General features: G+C 43.5%; 1 protein-coding gene across 2 annotated transcripts; it reads right to left on the minus strand.

The window, feature by feature from the left end:
• Positions 1 to 98: 98 nt before the first annotated feature.
• Positions 99 to 22338, minus strand: CNPY3 (canopy FGF signaling regulator 3). 2 transcript variants are annotated; one of them, XM_068255510.1, is made up of 8 exons: positions 22206 to 22338; positions 17480 to 17576; positions 15022 to 15148; positions 14668 to 14760; positions 11826 to 11922; positions 10176 to 10298; positions 9112 to 9229; positions 99 to 2725 (listed from the first exon to the last, which is right to left on the minus strand). In XM_068255510.1, exons 2-8 carry the CDS (start codon positions 17565 to 17567, stop codon positions 2520 to 2522), a joined length of 852 nt encoding a protein of 283 aa, XP_068111611.1. In that variant the 5' UTR covers positions 17568 to 17576; positions 22206 to 22338; the 3' UTR covers positions 99 to 2519. The 2 variants fall into 2 exon arrangements, with proteins under 2 accessions (XP_068111611.1, XP_068111612.1); XM_068255511.1 differs by lacking the exon at positions 14668 to 14760 and having other exon boundaries at positions 22206 to 22331.
• Positions 22339 to 22380: the final 42 nt, after the last annotated feature.

The raw sequence follows: 22380 nt of genomic DNA on the forward strand, positions 1-22380 counted from the left end.
CAGGAAACTATACTGAAGTATAGTGGCAAGTAAGTAGCTTATATACCTGGCTGCCTATTGCTTATGCAAATTGTTTCTTTTGCAGTTCCTGTCCACGGTGGGGAGGGAGACAAGTCTCATCCAGGGGTGCTGTCCGAGTGACGATCCGGGAAACACAAGATAAAAACTAGCTTGAAACTACAAGTAAATAATAAAAAAACACAGTCTGACCACCTCAACATTATTATGTTTTTGCAATAGTACATCATTATCACTTGAGCATCAGAAGTGAGAGTGGGTATTTATGAATGTATGTTTAAAGGGAACCAGAGACGAAGCACCCTTGTGTATTTTACCATGTATATCAGTAAGAACATTAGAGAAAACACTTACCATGCTGTCTGTTTCATCCTCACTGCTAAAAGTGTCTGTTAGCAGCAGTCACAAGAAACCCAGACTGAGCAATTAAATCTGGCTTTGCTGGGAATGATTATTGCTGAGTCATTATAGCAAAGCCACAAGGGGGCAGGCTTGGGCTTGAAATAACACCACAGAAGACAGACTTAGCTATAATCTTTCTGTAGCAAAGCTAGACGGAGCAGCCTGACTGTTCAGTCGGGGATTCTTATCAGAGGTAATAACAGTCAGATTACACAGAGAACAATGAAACAAAGGGCAGATTAGGTGTTTACTGTCATGTTCCCACTGATTTATAAGGTAAAATACAAGAGGGTGCTTCGTCTCTGGTTCTCTTTAAAGCCCTACTAAAGTAAATAAAGTAAATAAAGCTTGGTGCATTAGTTTTATCCAGAACCCAGAGAATTAGAAGAGCTCAGTGGGCAGAAAAGGAAGGGATACTATATGAATGGACTTCTGATCTGAAGCAATAAGTATTATGTGTACAGCAATGATCTAGAATTGCCAAGACAATAACAGGGAACACAGTTTTTAGTAATCTAAAGGATTGTCAGTTTTAGGGATGATGAATAGTATGCAAATATTTCCAAGCAAATTTTGTACTTTTTATGCAAATATATGCAACTTGGAAATGGACCAATCAAATAACACCCAGGTTTAAATTGATTGGTCCATTTTCAAGCTGCATATAATTGCAAAATTTACATACATTTGCACAAACTCAAATATTTGCATATCATTGATTATCCCTAGTCAGTTTCAACCACAGCCGCCTGCAGTCTTGGATTGATGCCAGTGCAAGTGATTAAATATAAACTTCTTATAGATTTTATTTTAAGGATCCCAGAGAAAATATCGCACTACTGCATTCATCCACTTTGCATGTCTCTCACAGCAGAAGTCTACAATAAGCAAAAATTAAAATTCCATCACATTTGGTTAATGCTACGTTTGTGCCGCAAAAATTAAGATTTGTGCTGCTTTTGTTTTGAAGATACTAGCACTTATTTTTTCCCCAGACAATAACATCACCCAGCCCCCTTGCAACGGAGCACTGACATGAAAGTGGTATGGTTGGTATGTGTTTGTGCTCAAAAAAACATTGTTAAATCTTTTACAGTTTGTGAGATATTCAAGTTTTTATAAAGGTCAAAAGTTCACTCAGCCTATTGCAAGGTTGTGGTGGGCTAATTGATCTTTTGACCTTTATAAAATCTTGAATATATCTCACAAACTATAAAAGATAGAAATTATGATTTTTGCAGCACAAATGAGCACTAACACAAAACTACCCAACCATATAGTCTGGGACTCTCTAGTAGCTTTTCAAAGCGCTAGAGATCTGAAAAGCGCCTGCTAATGCCATGCTGTGGGTGATTTTTATAAAATCCCATCCCACAAGTGGGATCACACCCATAGCATTACATTAGCAAGAGCTTTTCAAATCACAACTGCTTAGAAATGGCTTAGTAATGTACTGCTAGTGGGTTCCAGGCCTAACAGTTCCATGTTAGTGCCGCGCAGGGGGCTGGGTGATGTTGTTGTCTAGGAAAAAATAAGTGCTAGTATCTTCAAAAAGAGAAAGCAGCACAAATCTTTATTGTCGCAGCAAAAAATGGGCAAAAGTATGACACTAGCCAAACATGATGAAATTTTTATTTGTGCTGATTGTAGGGGGGCCAGCTTCACAGAGGTAGCATTTAAGCCACTTTCATGTTTGACTGTACATAATACAAAATTATGAAGGACTCCAGAAGCAAGCAAGATCATAATAGCCATGGTAGGATAATGGAGAAGCAATCTTTCCAGAAGAGATTTAATGGGAAAATGTTTGAACCACACCATCTTCATCTGCCCACGGCTATTTTTTTAACAATGTGGCACAGGCTGTAAAGCAGTTGGATTGGTGCTTTTTACTTGCACAGGATACCAGTTGATTTGTAGTTTCAATTGGTGACTTTCTTCTTTCCTACAGCATCCTTGCATTCTCAACAGCCAGAGCGCACAACAGCCACTGGCAGTATACTCAACATTCCCCCATTGTCTTCCTGTAATGGGCATCCTCAGTCTGAAGACACAAAATAAAATCCGTTGCATTTTGGTCTAGAATTATCCATGCTATATCAAAGTTCATCCTTGGACCCATTTTCAGAAATCTGTGTTTCAGGTTCCTCCAGATTTCTTTCTGCTGGCTTCTCAGGGCTCATCTTGTTTGAGTTGTCTTTGACCTTTTTGGTTTTCTTTTTACTTCCTTTATTTTGCGGCTTCTTTTTACCAGTGGAAGGGGCATTGTCTCCCTTTTTATCACTCCATTCCTCATTCAGGCAGCCTGTGGGTACAAAGTATTACACGTTCAAGATAAAAACACACAAAAAATGATGTAGTCTTTACAAAATAACTTTAAATAGATTGGCAAGTGGGGAACAGCTAAGACAAACATTTCTGGAAACACAGAGAGTTAATGTAGTTTAGTGATGAAGGTACCTAAATATGGCTCTATACTATCCAGAGCCTTCCCTCTACATTATGCCAGAAACGATTCAGTAAGGAGTTGTAGGCTAAGACCTCCTAACACTGCTACTTAGTGGGTTTTAGTAGCTTCCTCGCAAGCGCTTTGAGTCTGGCAGGAGAAAAGCATTATATATTGGAATTATTACATAGGTAAGTAACTTTTTTTGGCCAATTTCCGGTTTACTTTAAGCATTACTTTACCTCCAGGAAACACACATTTAGGCCACAAAGCTTTGTTGAAAAAAAGATAGTGGCCCTTTCACACAGGTATCTGACGAGGCAGTGAAGTCACCTGCTGTCAGCTGCTCTCGTGCACCAGCCAGGCACTTGTTAGAACCCGGTACCGGCGCTGTACAGGTGGCCACCCCACGGAGTGAGATCTGAGCACGGCAGCTTGTGGCAGCTCTCTGCCGGCCAGTAGCACCACCATGTGTCAATGCTTGGCACGCTTGGTGTTACAATCACTGCAATACAGCTGCATTTAAATTGCACGGGCAGGTGACAACCAAGAGGCTGAACTGCTCGGCAAATGCCCAGTTCAGTCGCCCATCTGAAAGGGCCTAAAACAATCTGTTTCATGGAGTTCAATCCATAGCTTCAGGTCAATCAGTGTTTAATGGATTAATAAGTTATAAGGCACTTAATGGGAAATACTGACATAATGAAACTTATAAAAGCATTAGTCATACAATACAGTATATAGATTATGTAAGTCTACATGATGCAGTAAACAGATTTACACAGAATAATAATAATAATCCCCCATAAGGAAACAGACTAATCCAAAACATGTCAGATGATTACTACCTACTCTTCAAGCTATGAAGGCCAGGAGAAGACATTCTATGTGGATGGAATGAAAACAAACCAGATGGGATACTCCTGTGACAGTCATTCTCATAACAAAGCTGAGGGACAGCAGTTCGTTAATCCTTTCCAGGATTGCTGCAATTCAGTTCAGAATAAAGAAGAAGAAAAAAAAAAGCCTGGCTGCAGAAAACCAAACGTGATCAGAGGATAGACACACCCGAGAGAGAAGTGGAGGGTGCTTTGAGCAGGTGAAAAGGCAGAAAGGTGGAGGAAAGGGCCAGAGACTGAGAGAAAGCTAAGAAAAGCCTAGGAACCGTCATCCTTTGGGCGGGATAACACGAATTAACTTGGAGAACACTTATCCACACCTGAAGGATAAGTGTGCTGAGAACTGTATCATACCTTCTAAAGAAACCTCTCTTTTGGTTGAGGTTGTCTGTGTACTGGCCCTTTGAAAGGTTCTACGCTATTGGCATAGTGCATGAGGCTGTTATGTAGTGTGGAATGAGAAAGGCTACTGAGTGAAGTTTGATGGAGGATAAGAACAGTACACAGAGATATGTAACACATTATTGATGGTTTATTAGGTATACTGATTTGTGGACCTAGATTGGTGTCCTGGTGCCCTTTATCAGTTTATGCAATTTAATACTTCATGGTGTTCTATGCTAGTGTGAGGTGGGCCTCCATGGATATAACAGAAACATTGAGCTATCCCCTTCCTTCAGGTATCTCCTAGGAGCACGCAAAAGGAATCTTTTAGGTTTCTGTATATTGCAGTGCACATGCTTTCTATTAAATATAGCACCTCATATTAAAGTAAACCTGAGACGCGAATACAGAAAGGTTTGATACCTGGGGCTTTCTCCAGCCCCATAAGCACCGATGAGTCCCTCGCCGTCCTCCAGAATGCCTCTGTTCTCCAGATATCAGTCCCAGCAACTGGCTCAATGCACCAGTCGGGGTCTTCTGCGCATGCGTAGAAGACGCAGCCTGACGCGACTGAGCAAGATTACAAAGATTATTTTATAGAGGTTTTGTGAATATGCTACTATATGCTGTAAATGATCCACTATATACACAGTACCATTTCAAGTTTAGGCAACTTCATATAATAAGGCAAATAAGCCCCATGATAAGACTTAAAAAATGTTGATAACACTAGCATAAACACAGTGATTTACATTGGAATATCCCCGGTAGTCCAGGGAATTTCTAAATTGTGTGCTGATACACCATACATTACATGGCCAGGGTCGCCCGCTATGCAAACTGCGGCTATAGTTTGTGCCCTCTTCCAACGAAGTACTCCAGACTGAGCCACTCCCACTGATGTATGAATTAGGATTTATGAATTAAGAAGGTAAGATTTATTACAGGTAAGTAGCACTTCCCTCAAAGTGCCAGTGCCTGCCTGAAAATGGGTCTAACCAGAGGCGGCCTTAGGCCCGGTTCACATTAGCTGTCGCCGTCCGGAATCGCCGTGCCGGAGCCGGACCGCATGCAGAACGGACAGAACGGACGCACGGCATAGCAATGAAAGTCTATGCGTCCGTTCACATGGACCGGATCCGGACTCCGGCGTAAGATCCAACATGCGCTATTTTTTGGTCCGGCTCCTCCGGCAGACGTATCCGGAGCGGAGCCGGACTGTTGCATCCGGCCAATACAAACCAATGAGAACCGGAGAGCGCACAACACACTGGCTATAAAATCCGGATGTTCTACCCCACTTCCTATGCGTATTGTAGCAGCGATTTTGGATGGGGACACATGGGCAAGCATTTTGGAGTGGAGCAGCAGTGACGTTTAACGTGCTGGAGATGTTGGCAGTATGTCGGAGGTGGAGGTGAGTTCTAAACAGCGGAGGGCCTGACTCCACAGGTCCACCTTCTGCTGACCTCCCAGACCCCAACATTTTTATTTTATTTCTACTCTCTTTTGCCAAACGGATCCGGATCGCATCCTGATGCACACCTGATGCAACCTGACCAGATCCGGATCAGAACCGTACGGTTCCGATCCGGATCCGGTCAGGTCATCCAGTCCGTTTGGCAGAGAACCGCAAGTGTGAACCAGGCCTTAGAGTATGCGGGCCTGGGGCGAGTGTCATACGCGGGGCCTAGAGCCATAAGTGTAGGCCATGTACCGTACCACCACGCTCACAAGGTTGTCCACCTCTAATGCAGTATGCCTTATTATTATTTAAAAGCAATTAAGTTTGTTAAAGTTCACTAAGTCAACCAATATACTGGGGTGGGTACTAAGCTGGCTGGGAAACCAAGGATAGGTAAAGGCTGGCTGGGGAACTTGGGATAGATACAGGCTGGCTGGGGAGCTAGGGGTGTGTACCTGGCTGGCTGGGGAGCTAGGGGTGTGTACCTGACTGGCTGGGGATGGGTGCTAGGTTGACTGGGGAGTGTGTCTGGATAGAGATACAAGGTTTGGAGACCAAAGTTTGTATCTCTATCCAGACATGCTCCACAGCCAGCCTAGTACCCATCCCCAACTCCTCCGCCTGCCTGAAAATAATCGTAATGCAGATATCATGCCCATCACAGGTCAAATGCAGATATCATGTCCCCCACATATCAAATGCAGATATCATGCCCTACACAGATCAAATGCAGATATCATGCCCCACAGGTCAAATTCAGATATTAATAATATGGTAGGACATTTGACTGTGAAAGGATTAGAGTGTGAGTTCCACAGGCACAGTAAAGCTGTGTGAAGAGGAGCGGGGCCTGCTCAGATTTTCTTTCCTATATACATGGGTGGTCTCAGTGGGGAAGAGGGGATTTCTGGGGCCACAGCATGATACTAATAAGCAGGCAGCTTATCAATATGATGCTATCAGTCAGGTTTAGCACCAGAAATCCCCTCTTTTCCAACACCACACATGTATATAAGAGAAAACTACTCAGAAAACGAATAACTTTATTTTAAAATCAGTAAAAAAAAATAAAAAAAAGAGCACTCAGAAGCAATGCAGCAGCTTCAGCATGATTGTTCCATGCTCATCATTTATTCCTACTGCTGAAGCTGCTGCATCAGACACACAAGCAGTGTGTATGACACTCTGACTTTGTTGTCACCTTGTCTGTGCCCACCACGGATCCCTGGTAATTCTGCAGCTGCTGCCTGTGTCCTCAGAGCTGGCTGGCAGTGCCTGTCACACACACACACACACACACACACACACACACACACACACACACACACACACACGTGTGTGTCCTCCTGCCTGTGTCCACTCACTGGCTGCAGCTCCTTCTCGAGTCTCTCTGTGTCTGGGGCAGTCAGGGGGGCACAGCCACGCAGGGGAACATAGTCTCTCTATCGCCCTTATGCCTAGAATAACGAGCGGGGGGTTGAGTTAGAGGCGGGGCCTCATGAAAGTGGTAAACACTACTCTGAAGGCTGATGGCTGCCTGCTGCTATGGGGACAGGGCGGGTTTAGGGGAGGAGGCTGAAGCAGAGTGCAGTTTGGTCTGCCTCTATTGGCCAGGAGCAGAGGGGGGCGTGTATGGAGGCAGCACTGGGCTCTCCTAGTAAACAAATGTACGGAAGGCAGTATCTGCAGCCAGTAGTATTGCCTATAGTACTGTCTGACCGTGGGGCCTCCTTCAGACGCGGGGCCTGGGGCGACCGCCCCAGTGGCCCCCCCAAAGGCCGCCTCTGGGTCTGACGGTGTAAGCGGCACGTGTTAATTTCCGGCTTACCCCTTTGTACTGCTGCTCAAGGAAATCTGTTATCTCTGAAATATAAACAGGGATACTTTGTGAAACCTGTCACAATGTAAGATTGCTAGGAAGCAGGACATTTGGGAACCCACTACTGGCAGAAACGTGTGCGCCACCATGGGTGCCATTATAAATTGTGGTTAAAGTGAAATTTTGGGCGCCCAATGTATAGTAGGCGATGCGGGTGCCCCAATTTCACAGTAAAGCCACAATTTATAATTGCACCTATAACGACACCCTAAGATTAGTGCAATTGTGGCGAATTGGCAGCGAGGGTGGTTAAGATTACGCATGGGTGGTGGGGGGCGGCTAAGGTTAGGCATGGGTGGTGTTTTAAGGGTTAGGGGTGTGGTGTGTGGGTGTGTGTGTGTGTGTGTGTGTGAAGGGGGGGGGGGGTGTTTAAAGAAAACTTGTACTGAAAATGAAAGTCAAAATAAGCATACACAAGTCATACTTACCTTCCATGTAGTCTACTCCTCAGAGTCCTTCTCCTGTCCTGCGTCCTGTTTATTCACTGTGCTCAAGGGAATTTTCCGTCCTCCATTTTGAAAATGGCCATTACCCATAACAGCTTTCTGGTCAGCACACAGTTAAACTGTAACATCGCCCACTTGAGTCATAGGGAAACATGGACATTACCTGGTACATCAGTTTTCCTCTCAGCTATAACTGACAGCAACTGATATTTTACTGACAGCAACTGATATGTTTCAGATCTGACAAAATATTGTCAGAACTGGAAGGGATTATTGTCAGAAGAAAATGGTGAGCTTCTGAGAGGAACTGATGGCAAGGTAACTATGTAATGTTCATTTGAAGTTACCTCATGTGTTTATTTTAAATATTTTTACTCAGTACAGGTTCTCTTTAAGGTAAGGCATCGGTAGGGAAGGTTCTGGGTAAGGATAGAGTTAGGTTAGGTTGTAGGTAATATATCAGTATTACCAATATTTTACTATGGTAATTTAAACTTTTAAAATATCAGTAAATTGTGATGAGATTATATTCCTATAAATTGGGAGCTCAAATTTCCTCACACCCCTTCTTCATGTACGTTAATGCTGTCTCTGATTCCTAGTAGAGCTAGTGCATACACTAAGGGTCCTTTTACACTTCATGCGTTAGTACCCGCTTTTTTTCCATAGCAGTGCATTGTGAAAAAGCTTTCAGTTAAAATGTGTATAGTGTGAACTGAGCCATAGGAAAACATGGACATTACTTTGAAAATCAGTTGTCCTTTCAGTTATAACTGAGAGCAACTGATTAAGGGCTAATTTCCATATAGCGTGCTTTCATGCGCGCTTATGGAAACATAATCGCAGGGTCAACAGACATTGCATAGACTGCACTGTCTTCCATTTAAATTCATGCGTGCTGATTCACCAATGAATCGCGGTGCATGGTTTTCTGCTTTTCGGGGCGCTTCAGCCCGTAATCCTGTTCAGTATAATGAATGGGATCACAAGCCCCACCCCCCGCTGGGAGTGACGCGCAGCATGGAAACAAGCCCTAAGAGTAAAAGGGCCCTTAGCTGACAGTTGGCCAGCTTATATATAGCAACATGTGTAACATCCTGTTTGACAGTAATGTATGTTTCCACGAATAGCAGTGTACAAACAGCCAATGTATCAGTTAAGGAGAGACTCACTTTTGTCCTCTCCTTTTAAAACATGTTTGGCACACAAAAAATCCATAAGATCTTCTTGCTGGTGATTTCGATACCAGTCTTCAATGACGTCTTCATACTCTTCCATCATGATGTCGCACTGAGCATAAAAAAAAAATAAATAGAACAAGTTTAATTGCAAATTGTCTCATGGCATCTGAGGAAAAAAACCATAAGTAAACTGCTTAAATTGAGTAACAGATTGTCAGCCTCGGCCATTATCAATCGCCCTGTGTCGCTCCCTGGCTTGTAATGTGGCTGCATACAGTGACTTTTAAAGTACTGAGGAATAACCAGACAGCTCATGGTGACCCAGAACGGCAAAATTAAATGTAGTATACCTTTTATGGTGTCAGTCTACAGGACACTGGTATACAGGCTATTTCACTTGGCCGCCGGAGAGATACGTAGAGAGCGCACTTTCTCTTGCGCAGACTGGCAGAACTAACGGTACACAATATTGGAGCTGCAAGTAGAGGAGGATGGCGGAGGGGGAGCAATACGCATGGGGCTGGAGGAAGCACCTGGTATGTATAAAACGGTTTTTTTTTATTGGTCTCTGGTACACTTTAAAGGTCATTATGCTGTTGCTTATCTTTTAGAGCAGAGAGGACGTTCTGAGTTCAGGTCCGCTTTACATGGAGTAAGCATAAATCCTCAGTGTTCAAAACATTATCACTTTTATTGCATCACATAGAAGTCCATATTGCTGCACATAAATATCTTCTGGTAACATATAACATGAAGAGTAACATGTAGCTCCATAAGCAGAATTTAATGACTGCCTGACACAAGTTTCACTGCTTCTTTAGAGGCAAACAAGGAGAAACATACAATCAAAATCATCCATCTTCTTCCCTCAATTTCCTCTGCTATTATGATGTTCTTACATCATAATAGACATTTAATATGATTAAAAGATGCAGATGCAGTATGCACAAGCTCTAAACATGAACCAACAAGACTGAATTTTTCTAGTCGTGAAAATTTTAGCAAAAGTTTTTATTTTAGCAGGAACTTTTTACACCTATGTTAGCTTCAGTTACCTGTTTTTTCATGTCAGCAACTTCCGCAGATGTTTCATTCCAGAGTTCATATGGAATGTCCATCACAACTTTCACTCCTTTGTGAACAAGGTGATGTAAAGTCTGGAAGGTCTCAGACATCCCCTGCGTGAAAAAAAGAAAAGAAAAAAAAATCTAGAAGGGGTGCCACAGTGAAAATGATCAGTGTAAAAATTTGGAAAATATGATTAACACACACATTTTAAATTGTATGCTCTTCTACAAATGGGTATGTTTTTATCAGGGCTGTGGAGTCGGAGTCGGAGTCGTGGAGTCGGGCAATTTTGGGTGCCTGGAGTCGGAGTCGGGAAAAAATGCACCGACTCCGACTCCTAATGAATTTGTAACTGTAATTAAAATAGAAAATATGATAAAATGTTCTATTTCTCAGATAGTAGTCTTAAAAAATAATGTATATATACAGTAATAGCTGTGCTTAGTCCACAAAAATGAAATAAACCAATTAAAATTAGTTACTTGTGCTGCTTCAATAAAGCAGTCCCCGTATTTTTAAGGTCAGATATACATATCTGATTGTGACTGTATATATGATGAGTACACAGGAATCTCTTATATATACTAAATAACATCTATGCTGTAAGAATAAAGCCTGATGTGTAGCTGTGTCACTAATAGAGATGGTCAATGAGATGGAAATAATTCTGCATTGATGCTGATTTATGCAAATGTACGCACTCCCTTTGCTGATGAAATCAAATAATTTGATATGTTGTTAAAATTTGGTTTGGTGACTACAAATTAAAGGGTACCTGAGACGGATGAAAAGTAAAGTTTTTTTATACATACCTGGGGCTTCCTCCAGCCCCCTTCAGGCTAATCAGTCCCTCGCTGTCCTCCACCACCCGGATCTTCTGCTATGAGTCCTGGTAATTCAGCCAGTCAGCACTGTCCGGCCGCATGCCGCTCCCACAGCCAGGAACATTCTGCACCTGCGCAATAGTGCTGCACAGGTGTAGTATGCTCCTGGCGGCGGAGTGTGTGCATGCGCACTACGCCCGACTGGCTCATGTACCTGGACTCATAGCAGAAGATCCAGGTGGTGGAGGAGGACAACGAGGGACTGATTATCCTGAAGGCGGCTGCAGGAAGCCCCAGGTATGTATAAAACTTTAATTTCATCTGTCTCAGGTTTACTTTGTTACACAGTAGTACTATACTCTACATATGCACTCCCCACAGAGCTGCAGGGAATCCACTGAGAATGCTGTGCAAATTGAACACAGAGGTGTTGTCTGTTTACAATCTCTTCATTCCCCTGCAGTGTACCTGCACATCATTCTTACATGTACCCACACTTACATTGCCTAGGGCCTGATAGATGTTTTTTGTTCCGGTTTGTACCTTTTACAAGTACTCTTACCAAGGACTAGTTTTAGTCTAAAGGGAATAAATATAGCAGTCTGCATATCCTTCTCACTTCAGTTGTCTTGTAAAATTCCTAAGCGTTGGCAGTTAAGAGACGAATTTCATGTTACATACTTTTCATCAACAAAATTGTAATATGCAAATTAGAGGAGTCGGAGTCGATGGAATCCTAAACGGAGGAGTCGGAGGCGGTGGATTTTTGGACCGACTCCACAGCCCTGGTTTTTATTAGTATAGCAAGACTACCTTAGCAAAGCGATTGCTGCCAGTCCGTTCCTTATGAAGGTTGTACCCCAACAATCTTTCACAGAGGCCATCTACGACTTCAATCAAACGGATGTCCCTACATAACAGAAAGACAGACACATGACTATCATCTTTACCAATAAAACTAAAAAACTTGGACAAAACAGTTCTTTATAGATCACAGCTATTATATTGCAATGTAGCCACAACTAGATCTCTGTATCAACTAATACTTGTATTTCTAGCAGACTACTCAAGAATGTGTATTTATACCATTCTGTACATACTCAGTAGGAAACGATTCTTAGTTCTGACCAGCTAGTCATGTGAGTTAAGCTGCAAACACACGCATGACTAAATTTGGCTGAGGACTGGCTGTGAATTTTGGCTGTGTGCACACCTTTACATAGGTCTAGACAACGCAGCAAACCAAAGTCACCAACCTAACCTTTCTCTCCACTGAATACACATAACCACACTCACTTCAGTGTATTATATCTGCTTTATTAACAGTGTGTCTCCCAAGGCCTATTATATGCATGTTCAAAAATGTTCAGTCTTTTAAATAGAGCAGAATTATAAATAACTTGTGGCTTCTTGTGCAGTTGGTGTTCAGTCTTTTTTTTGTCTTGGTTGGAGTCACCCATCCGGGAATAATTATTATTGATGGTTCCGCTAACTTGCATTTTCTGTGCTTGATAAAGGGCTAGTGGAAGCCAGAAATGGACTGGTGCCATTGCACTAACTGTCAAAATATATTGGAATTTTTTTTTTATATACGCATAGTAAAGCTTTTCTTGGACATTATCTAACAACAATACTAAACTGTATGTCTTGCTGCAAGTAAAGGATGGGCTTTAGTTTTTTTCTTAAGTACTCCCCTATAAAAATGATTGATTTATTATTGATATTTAGCAAGAGCAGCAACAGAGTGTGCCCTCTAGACACCGAGAATGAATGGAGTAGTGAATGGCGGCAGCGGCAGGAGGTGGGCCTGAGATGGAGCATAGGTCAGTGACAGCAGTAGCACAATGTAGCCTCTGTTCAGCTATTGCATTGCTAGCTGGCAGCATTACCGGAGCGGACTGCTTTAGCATTGCCACTCAGAAGTGAACATACAAGTGGCGTAAGCCTGAGATGAGGTGTGGGTCAGCGACAGCAGTAGCAGAGTGTGGCCTCGGCCCATCTATAGCCAGAGATTTCTAGTTGGCAGCTTGACTGCATCAGCAATGCCACCCAGAAGTGTACATGCAAGCAGTGTCAATGGAGTAGTAAAAGGCAGCAGCAGAGGAGGAGGGCCTGAGACAATGGACTCTATTCACAAAACATCTCATAAATGACTTATTTTTCACCGAATTGATAAAAAATAAGCTTTCAGCATATTTACAAGCAAAATAATCACTCAAAGTAAGGGCCTTTTTCCATTACCCTGCGATTTGATTCTATTCGCAAAATGCAAGGTACATTAAACGGCGGCAGCAATTTCCATTTGTGTGATCCGATTGCGATGCGATTTTGGTCAAAGTGCAATCGTCGTCCTGCTGCGTTTTGGATGAGATGGACTCTACTATACTCAGTATAATAGCTCAATCGCAATCACATAGTGGAAAAGAGCCCTAAGTTGTTCCGATGAACTTCATTTCAATATTACTTTTCTTACCTTATTATATTATATTTTTGCTCCTTGGGAGCTTAAAAAAGTAACACAGATGAGGTGAAAACAGAGGAAAACAGGTGAAAAAGCTTTGTGAATCATGCCCATTGTGTGGAGCACATTGCTAGCTGGCAGCTTGAGCTGGGTGCACTGCTATCCAGAAGTGTACAAACGAGTAGCATGGATGAAGTACTGAAAGGTGGTGGCAGCAGCAGCAGGAGTGGGCCTGAATCGGAGGGTGAGTTAGAGAGAACAGTAGCAGAGTGTTACTTTTGGTTATTTATCGCCAGGGAGACCGCATTACTAGCTGGCAACATGACCTGGGTAGAGTGCATCTGCATTGCCAACCAGAAGTGTACTGAATTTTATGCATCTGTCCTGAGATTTTTTTATATGATGTATTAAAGGTTACCTAGAAATAGCAAAGAAGCAGGTATCCGCACCAGGTGCAGGAAGGGAGCCAAACAACTGACAAACAGCAGAGCTAGCGTGCTTCCACACAATTGGCACACTGATTTGTAGTGAAGGGGGTAAACTAAGCACGGCTTCCATAGAAGCCCTTTATTTTCAGCTGGGTGGATGACAGAATGCCTAACAGCTGTTTTGTGATTAAACTCGTTTCATCAGGTGAGTTTAATTGTGAAACAGCTGGCACTGTCACCCTCACTGCTAATGCCACTGCATCTACCCAGCTATAAACTGTATGGGCCCGTTTCTATTGCACAGATGCGATCGCATTGCACCACAGCTAGCCACGGATGATGTCTGGAAGTCCAAATGCAGCCGTCTACTCCTGCCTATGGGATCCGGATGTGAGCTGCAGATATCTGCAGCATGCATCCTATTCTGTTCCCGGGTAACACTGCAAAATTCGCATGCAATGGAAACTATTCCACTGACATGTATTGGCTTCAGTTTCGGTGCAATGCAAATTCGCGCCTAGTGGAAACGGGCCCTAAATGCATATTATATTGTAGAGGCTACTCACCATGTGATTAAAAGTGTGTGTGTGTGTGTGTGTGTGTGTGTGTGTGTGTGTGTGTGTGTGTGTGTGTGTGTGTGTGTGTGTGTGTGTGTGTGTGTGTGTGTGTGTGTGTGTGTGTGTGTGTGTGTGTGTGTGTGTGTGTGTGTGTGTGTGTGTGTGTGTGTGTGTGTGTGTGTGTGTGTGTGTGTGTTTAAATACATTACCTATTTTTATCCACTGGCCTGAGTAAGGCTCCCTGCACACTGCAAATCCGTTTTCCGATTCCGATTCCGTTTCCGATTCCGTTTCCGATTTTCCTTGAATACATTCAACAGAAAAACGGATCAAAAAACGCAGCATGCAGTTAAGATTAAAAATCTGAATCGGAATCGGATGTAAAAACAGATTAAAAATCTGAATCTGAATCTGATTTGCTTGCAGTGTGCAATAGATCTTTTTTTTCTTTACAAGGGCTATTAGTATGATTATATAGATATAGTATTTCTATACTACAAGTTGCAAGTAAAAAAAAATTCAAGGAATAAATGAAGGGAGAAATCATTTTGAAAAAAACTTACGAGCTTGTGTACTTGACAGTCTTCTTGTTTTTCTCCTCCAGAAACCCATATCGAACATCAATCACTTCACGTGTCCGAGAGGTCTCGTCAAATGAGGATTTCAGCTCCACAGCAACATACTTGCATACTGTAAAAGAAAACATTCAGCACTAAATACTGTGAAAGCTTATAACCACAAAAATTAAAATTCAAAATTAAAGCCTTTTTCACTCTGTGTGCTAGAATTGCTTACCGTACATAAAAAGTATATTGCAAATGTACGTTTAACACGGTAGATTCATTATAATCATGTTCCATACTTGTTTTTCATCTAAGGAGGACTGGTGTTTTTTTTTTTTTATTTTACTCAGTGTTGGGTACACTTTACCCATTAGGGAAAGGGATATGTAGACTGCCATATCTTTTTTAAACATTACCAGTTCACTGGTTGTCTTGTTTAGATTCAGTAGTGGAACATCTAATGCACTTCCCCAAAGGCTCATTATACATTATACTGTACCGAAAGGTTCTCACTCAGCGACAACTCACCCAATCCTTTGTGTACAGCTTCAATTCCAGCCCCGGGCACTGAAAACCACACAACCTAACTAACAATAGCAATAACACAACAATCTTGTAATGTTTCCGCCCCCCCCCCCCCCCCCCCGCATAGCAACATAACGCGTTATCAGCTACACGGCTGTTTTGACAAAACGCGCTGACACGCATCTGTACAGGCCGACCCAGCGATGACACCCAAGGGGACCTACTGTATGTTGTTTAGTGCCATACACTGGTCGATTGCCAACAGATCAACCAACAGATAGATTGAATCTGATCAGAGAGGAATCTATTGGCTGCCCATACACTGCACACAGATTTTGAATCAAACTGTGGAACTGCTGCTGCCTCGCCGCCCCCTGCCAACAGCAATGATATTACCTGTCAACCGGCGTGAGTCCCCGGGTCGTCGCAGTCTCTCACTTCTTTCAGAGTCCTCCTCCATCTTCTCTTCACTTCCTGTATTGTCCTGTTACAAGGAAGTTCAAACAGTAGAGCACCCTCTACTGTTTGAACTTCGCCTTCTCACAGGACAGGAAGTGAAGACGGAGAAGACGCCGGAAGAAGTGAGAGACTGCAGGGACCCGGGGACTCGCGCAGATGCACAGGTGATTTATTGCTGTGTCGGTTCTTGCCGTATTAAACGGCGCTAACGATGTGCTCCCGACTTGCCGGCGATCAAGCTAAATTTTCTGCCTGGGCAGATCGACTGAATTGATCGATTTTGGGTGGAAATCGGTCGATCGGTCAACATTTGCGTAACAATTTCACAACAGATTCAATCACAGTGATCGAATCTGCTGTATTTCGACGGGAAATCGTTTTAGTGTATGGGTACCTTTAAGGTGTGTTGTCCAGACTAAATAAGCTCAGTTTATCTAATCTTTCCTGATTCCTTCCACACTTGTGACAAACTGTGTTGCATGTGTCTGCAGCTGCTCTAAAACTCTTAAAGAGAACATCGCAATCCCCATACAGCGGCTGGGTCTGCCTATAGAGCCCAGCCTCTATTGCTATATAGCTTCCTCCAAAGCCCCCCCTGCGCGCTGTGAGACCCCATAAATCACAGCCGCGCTGGCGACATGCAGCGTGTCGCAGCGAGCTGTGCTTACCTCACTAATGCCAGTATCGCCGCTCCCCCGCCTACTGAATCACTCCGGTCCCCGCCCACGTCCCTTCCCTCGCCGCTGATTGGAGGGAAGGTATGCAGGCGAGACATTCAGGAGGCGGGGGAGAGCGGAGACTGACATTAGTGAGGTAAACACAGCTGCATAGCACAGCTGTGTTTAATGGGGTCTCGCAGCGCGCGTGGGGGGGGGGGCTTTGGGGGAAGCTATATAGCAACAGTGGCATAGGCAGACCCAGCCTCTGTATGGGGATTGCGATGTAAGAACCCCGCCTCGGGGTCCTGCCTGTAATGCTGGGAATACATGATGCATTTTTTTTGTGAATTTTCCATCCGATCGATTTTCTATTCGTTTTTCCGCTCGATTCTCTTATCTTTTCTTATCTATTTCCATTCACTTCTATGAGAAATCGATCAGAAAAACAATTGAAAATAAGATCAGACATGTCGGAAATTATCTATCAAACCATCTATCTGCCGAACAAACGTATAGTGTATTCCCAGCATAACATGGTGCTCAGAACTGTATTCCATATGCCAGATGCGACCTTACAAGAGAGCTAAATGGGCAGAATTAGCATGGTCTGCATCAGCTTCTGCCATTCTTCTACAGGATGAGACAGAGCTGCAAACAATTAATATTCAATTCCCTGAATACTCAAAGAAGAGAGAGAGAGAGGGAGGAGGAAAAAAAAGAAAGAAGGAAGGGGAGATAGTCTAATTTACATAATTCCTCAGTTAGTTTGGTTGAAAAAGCATCAGAAATGTACAGTATATGTTCACTAGTCTTACCTTCACATTTACTGGGCAAATGGACCCAATCTCCATCCACACTGGTACCTTTTGAAATTTGCAGCAAAAACAAAACAAGCAGGAACATGTCTGATGGCTGGAAGAAAATAAAAATGTTACGGTATGTGCTGTAAAAATATCGTATGTAGGAGCAAGGTAACTTCAGATAGTGAACATACTCGGGCAACAGCATGTTGGTATTTTGCCATCAAAATGGGAACTACAGTAGAGCATGAGTAACAAATTTGGTACCAGGAAGCTGTGGGGCATTAACTAAATCCAAAGCTCTCCTGTTAAAGCTCATGCCTTTCTGCCTTCCACCTCACAGTTCCTCTCCCAAAATGCCTTTTAGCTAGGTCCCTAAAAGCTTTCAAAAAAAGGGGCTATATTGCAACAGCCAACAGTCATTTTCAAGACAGGCATAGCAAATCGGAGCAGTGCTTTTCAGCGCTGCTAGGCGCCTCCATAGACTACAATAGGAATCATTCCTATTGCAGCGCTCAGTGAGTAACGTCGGCTCCGTCAGAAGACGGAGCCGAGGTTGCTTAAAAAATACAATAATTCGGCCTCCAGCAATAGCTGGAAGCCGAATTATTTCATTCCCCCACTATCCATGGCGGCCTGGTGGGGGAATAGTATTTAACACAGCCCGGACTTGTGCAGAAGCAGGATCAGCCATATACCGGCTGTATCCTGCGCCCAAGTCTACCAGCGCCGATTTCAAATGTACTCTAGCAAATGCATCCCTGCACTTTATCAACCATTGGACAGGAAGTGTGGCAATTACAGCAACTTACACATTCCCATTCCATAAAGTGGTAGGGGTATAGATATAGAGTATTATGCAGCAGGGTGGCACAGGGCTTTCTGGGATGTGGCATGGGGGAGGGGCAAGGACAGCGCAATCACACCTGAAGCAGGCTGAAGGATTGAGGTTCCCTGCCCAAATAATAGTGAAAATAACAAGAACAAAACATTTGTAAAGGGCTTTTCTCCTGTAGGACCCAAAGCGCAAAAGCTTGTCTCAGATCAGTACATAGTGATGTGCAAAGGAGAAAAAGTTATGTGATCATAAATGCAGACAGGTGGCTTTTCAGTTTTGATTTAAACATGTCCAGGGTTGGAGCTTTCTTGATTAAAGGGAACCTAAACTGAGAAGGATATGGATTTTTCCCTTTAAAAGAATACCAGTTGCCTGACTCTCCAGCTGATCCTGTTTCTCTAATACTTTTAACCGCAGCCTCTCAACAAGCATGCAGATCAGGTGCTCTGACTGAAGTCAGACTGGATTAGCGGCATGCTTGTTTCAAGTGTGCAATTTAGCCAACTGCAGATAAAGAGATCAGCAGGACTGACAAGAAATTGGTATGGTTTAAAAGAAAACAACCCTATAGGCCCATACACACGTTGTATTTTTCCGAACGACGGGTCGTTTGAACGTCCCGTCGTTCAGTCGTCTGCACGCCAAATCGGGCATGTGTACAGACTGTCGTTCGGGTGATAAGAACGACAGTCTATACACACGCCCGATTTGGCGTGCGGACGATTGAACGACGGGACGTTCAAACGACCCGTCGTTCGTAAAAATCCGACGTGTATATGGGCCTTATCCCTCACAGTTAAGGTTCCCTTTAAGTTTGGCAAGATGTTCCAAAGGGTAGGGGCAGCATGACAGAAAGGTCTGACTCCAAAGGTTTTTAGCTGGACTCTAGGGGCTTGATTCACAAAAGAGTACTAACTAATAGCACGGCCGTTTTCACAGGAATTTTCGCGTTTCGTGCGCTCACGAATTTTCGCACGAAACCATAATGTTTTCACGTGCAAACGTGAATTTGAGTGCAAATGATAAAGTTTTCGCACAAAAATTAGTGTTTGCGCGCGAAAACATTATCGTTTCGCGTTAATCCAAACAAATCCTTCAGGTATCCAGGGCCTAGGTCGTGTAGGGATTTGAATGTTAGCATCAGGGCTGTGGAGTCGGAGTCAAGGAGTCTGAGTCTGGGCAATTTTGGGCACCCGGAGTCGGAGTTGGAGCCGTGGTTTCATAAACTGAGGAGTCGGAGTCGGGTGATTTTTGTACAAATTCCACAGCCCTGTTAAGTATTAGATTAAGGAGTCGGAGTCAGGGCCATTGCCGCTTGTCGGATATGCCCTGCTCCTGCTCTGCTACTTTGTCAGGACGTAACCCAATGTCTCTCCGCGATCATCCCTTGTGAGACTAAGATGCCGTTTGTGGATTACAAATGCTGACAACTATACTGCACACCAGATGAACTGCACAACCATCCTTATGGGACATATGGTACCCTGCAACCCCAGGAAGCTGGTAGAGTATACAGACTAGGCTGGAGATCAATGTGTTGATACACTGCATGCTATCTGTGCCGTTTTTTTAGCTTATGACTCTTGAACAGGCTCCTGAATATTGCAATAAGGCTTTGCTATCTTGCTTGATGTGCTTCACTGGTACTGACAGTCTGGTGACTATGCTTTCGTTCAAATGAAAAGTTATTTAACATGAACAGTAGAGCATGAGGCGGATTTTCTATGGACATCTGGGCATTAACATATTCAGTGATCACTGCAATTAAATTCTGTTTGTTGTATATGTGTGTGTATGGATGAATAAGAAGGATATTATGTAGTGGAGGGTCGGCCGACTACCTCGTGGGTGTACACCTTTTATGGAATTTTATTAAGGATGTCAATAAAATTTGTATTTTTATAATATACTGAATTATTTGGAGTGTACTCCCTCCTCCATTTACCCTTACACGTTTTTCAATTTTTTAGAGAGCAGCCTAGCCATTGAGAGTTCATCCTCCTATGGGTAGGTGTTCCACACATGTGCTGAAGGTCGTTGCTATCTAGCAACCCGGGTTTATGAGTACTTTTATCTACATAACTGCTTTCACTTTTTTCTAAATACTACACTACAGGCTCAGGTCTTTCTCTTGTGTGTATTTTTCCATCAAGGTCAACTTGATGCACCCCCTGCATGTAGCATTTGAAGCCAGAGTATATTTGTGCTCAATATGGTTTGAGGAAACCACCGCTCTATGAATAACACCCTTTTACATTTGCTAACACCACATTACAAAAATGTAGGCGTTAATCCCTCTGCCCTTTCAAATTTAAAGTTTAGGATTATTAGACCTAACCCAACATGAGTGTCTGTTGGCTAGATGTCCCTCTGGACTACTTCTAACTCCCCCTGTACCTAAACTTGTCATATAGAGATTTTCCCCACCTTCTTAAGATCCACTGGGGACATACTCAATATCTGATCACCCACCATAGTCCACTCATTTTTAAAGGATACCTTAGCACAACATACAATTTAAAAACGGGGGGGGGGGGGGGGGCGGAGCAGGCATGCTTAGTGGGCTCTCTTCAAACCCACCACACCCCCGTTCTCCTCTGTTCCCCTCTGGTACAGCCTAAGTCCTCACCACTGATCGACCATCCGATTACTGTGAAAATTGGTGCCCCAACAAGCATGAACGATCAACGATTTGACCAATTTCGGGACGAAATTGGTCGAATGTATACTTCGGACATTCTTGGAAACCTCGGAACGATCGGGTGTACAGCATCAACAGAGTGCGATATTGTAACAGAATCCCTGGCCGCTGCCTCCCCAAACGTTAGGTGTCCCCTCGATGCCCGTGCATGTAAATATTTTACCTGTCCGCTGTGCCTCCGCTTTCAAGTCCCACGTGACTATTAACATATAGCATGTGGTTTCAAACACACGCCCTACGGCATACATTTGAAATCGGCGCCGGTAGACTTGGGCGCTGGATACAGCTGGTATATGGCTGATCCTGCTTCTGCGCAAGTCCGGGCCGTGTTAAATACTATTCCCTCTCCAGGCTGCCATGGATAGTGGGGAATGATTTTATTTGGTTTCCAGCTATTGCTGGAGGTCGAATTATTGTGTTTTAAAAGCAACTTCAGCTCAGTCTTCTGACAGCGCCGCCGTTACTCACTGAACGCGCTATAGCTGTAATTCCTATTACAGTCTATGGTGGCGCCGGCTGCTCCCAAATCTACCTGCGCTGAAAAGCACTGCTCCGGCCCTACGTGTTATAAAGCAGGCAGCCACATGGTGCATTAATGGAGAAGTACAACAGACTTTCAGGAATAGCGGGCAGGTAAAGTGTTTACATGCCAGTGCACCAGGCATCGAACATTTAGGGGTACAGCGGACAGGGGTGACATCACAAGGTCAATTACCAAAAGATTTCATGCTGAGGAATGGGCCTGTGATGTATGGGCAGCCAGCAGATCTCTCTCTGATTAGATTCAATCAGAGAGAGATCTGTCTCTTGCTCGAATCTGCCCCTACATTGCTAGATGTATGGGCACCTTCAGTGTCTGCAGAAATTTGCCTTTGGACACAAATGCATAACTTGGATAAAACTGCTCTAGTGTATTCCAATCTCATGACCAATGTAAAAGTCAATACTATTGCTTCTTCTCAATTTAAGTTATCCAGAAGTGCTGGCCAACAGTACACAACTGTAACCTCCTCATTGGCTACATCAATGGAAGCATTAGAACCAAGGATAATCGAAAGCAGTTTTGCAAAAATAGAAGAAAAAAATAAATAAAAAAAGCTAACGAAATTGTCCCGGCATGTACGAATGCTGAGAGGTGACAGCCCATGACCACCATTGCATTGTGCAATGTTGTGCCATATGCCTCATGACAAGAATCTTACCTCCTCGAATCCGCTTCTAAGCCCAATTTAAATAAGGGAAGATGAGGATGGAACCGTCAGAGGTCTGCGTGTGCGTATCACGTGACCTCGCGTCATGTGACTTCTTCATGTGTCCTGTAACTTGAGTAAGGGCGGAAGTGGAGTACTGCTCATAATGAATGCCTATTGGCTGTCT

The sequence above is a fragment of the Hyperolius riggenbachi genome, chromosome 10 (assembly GCF_040937935.1).
Source record: "Hyperolius riggenbachi isolate aHypRig1 chromosome 10, aHypRig1.pri, whole genome shotgun sequence".
NCBI classification, from domain to species: domain Eukaryota; kingdom Metazoa; phylum Chordata; class Amphibia; order Anura; family Hyperoliidae; genus Hyperolius; species Hyperolius riggenbachi.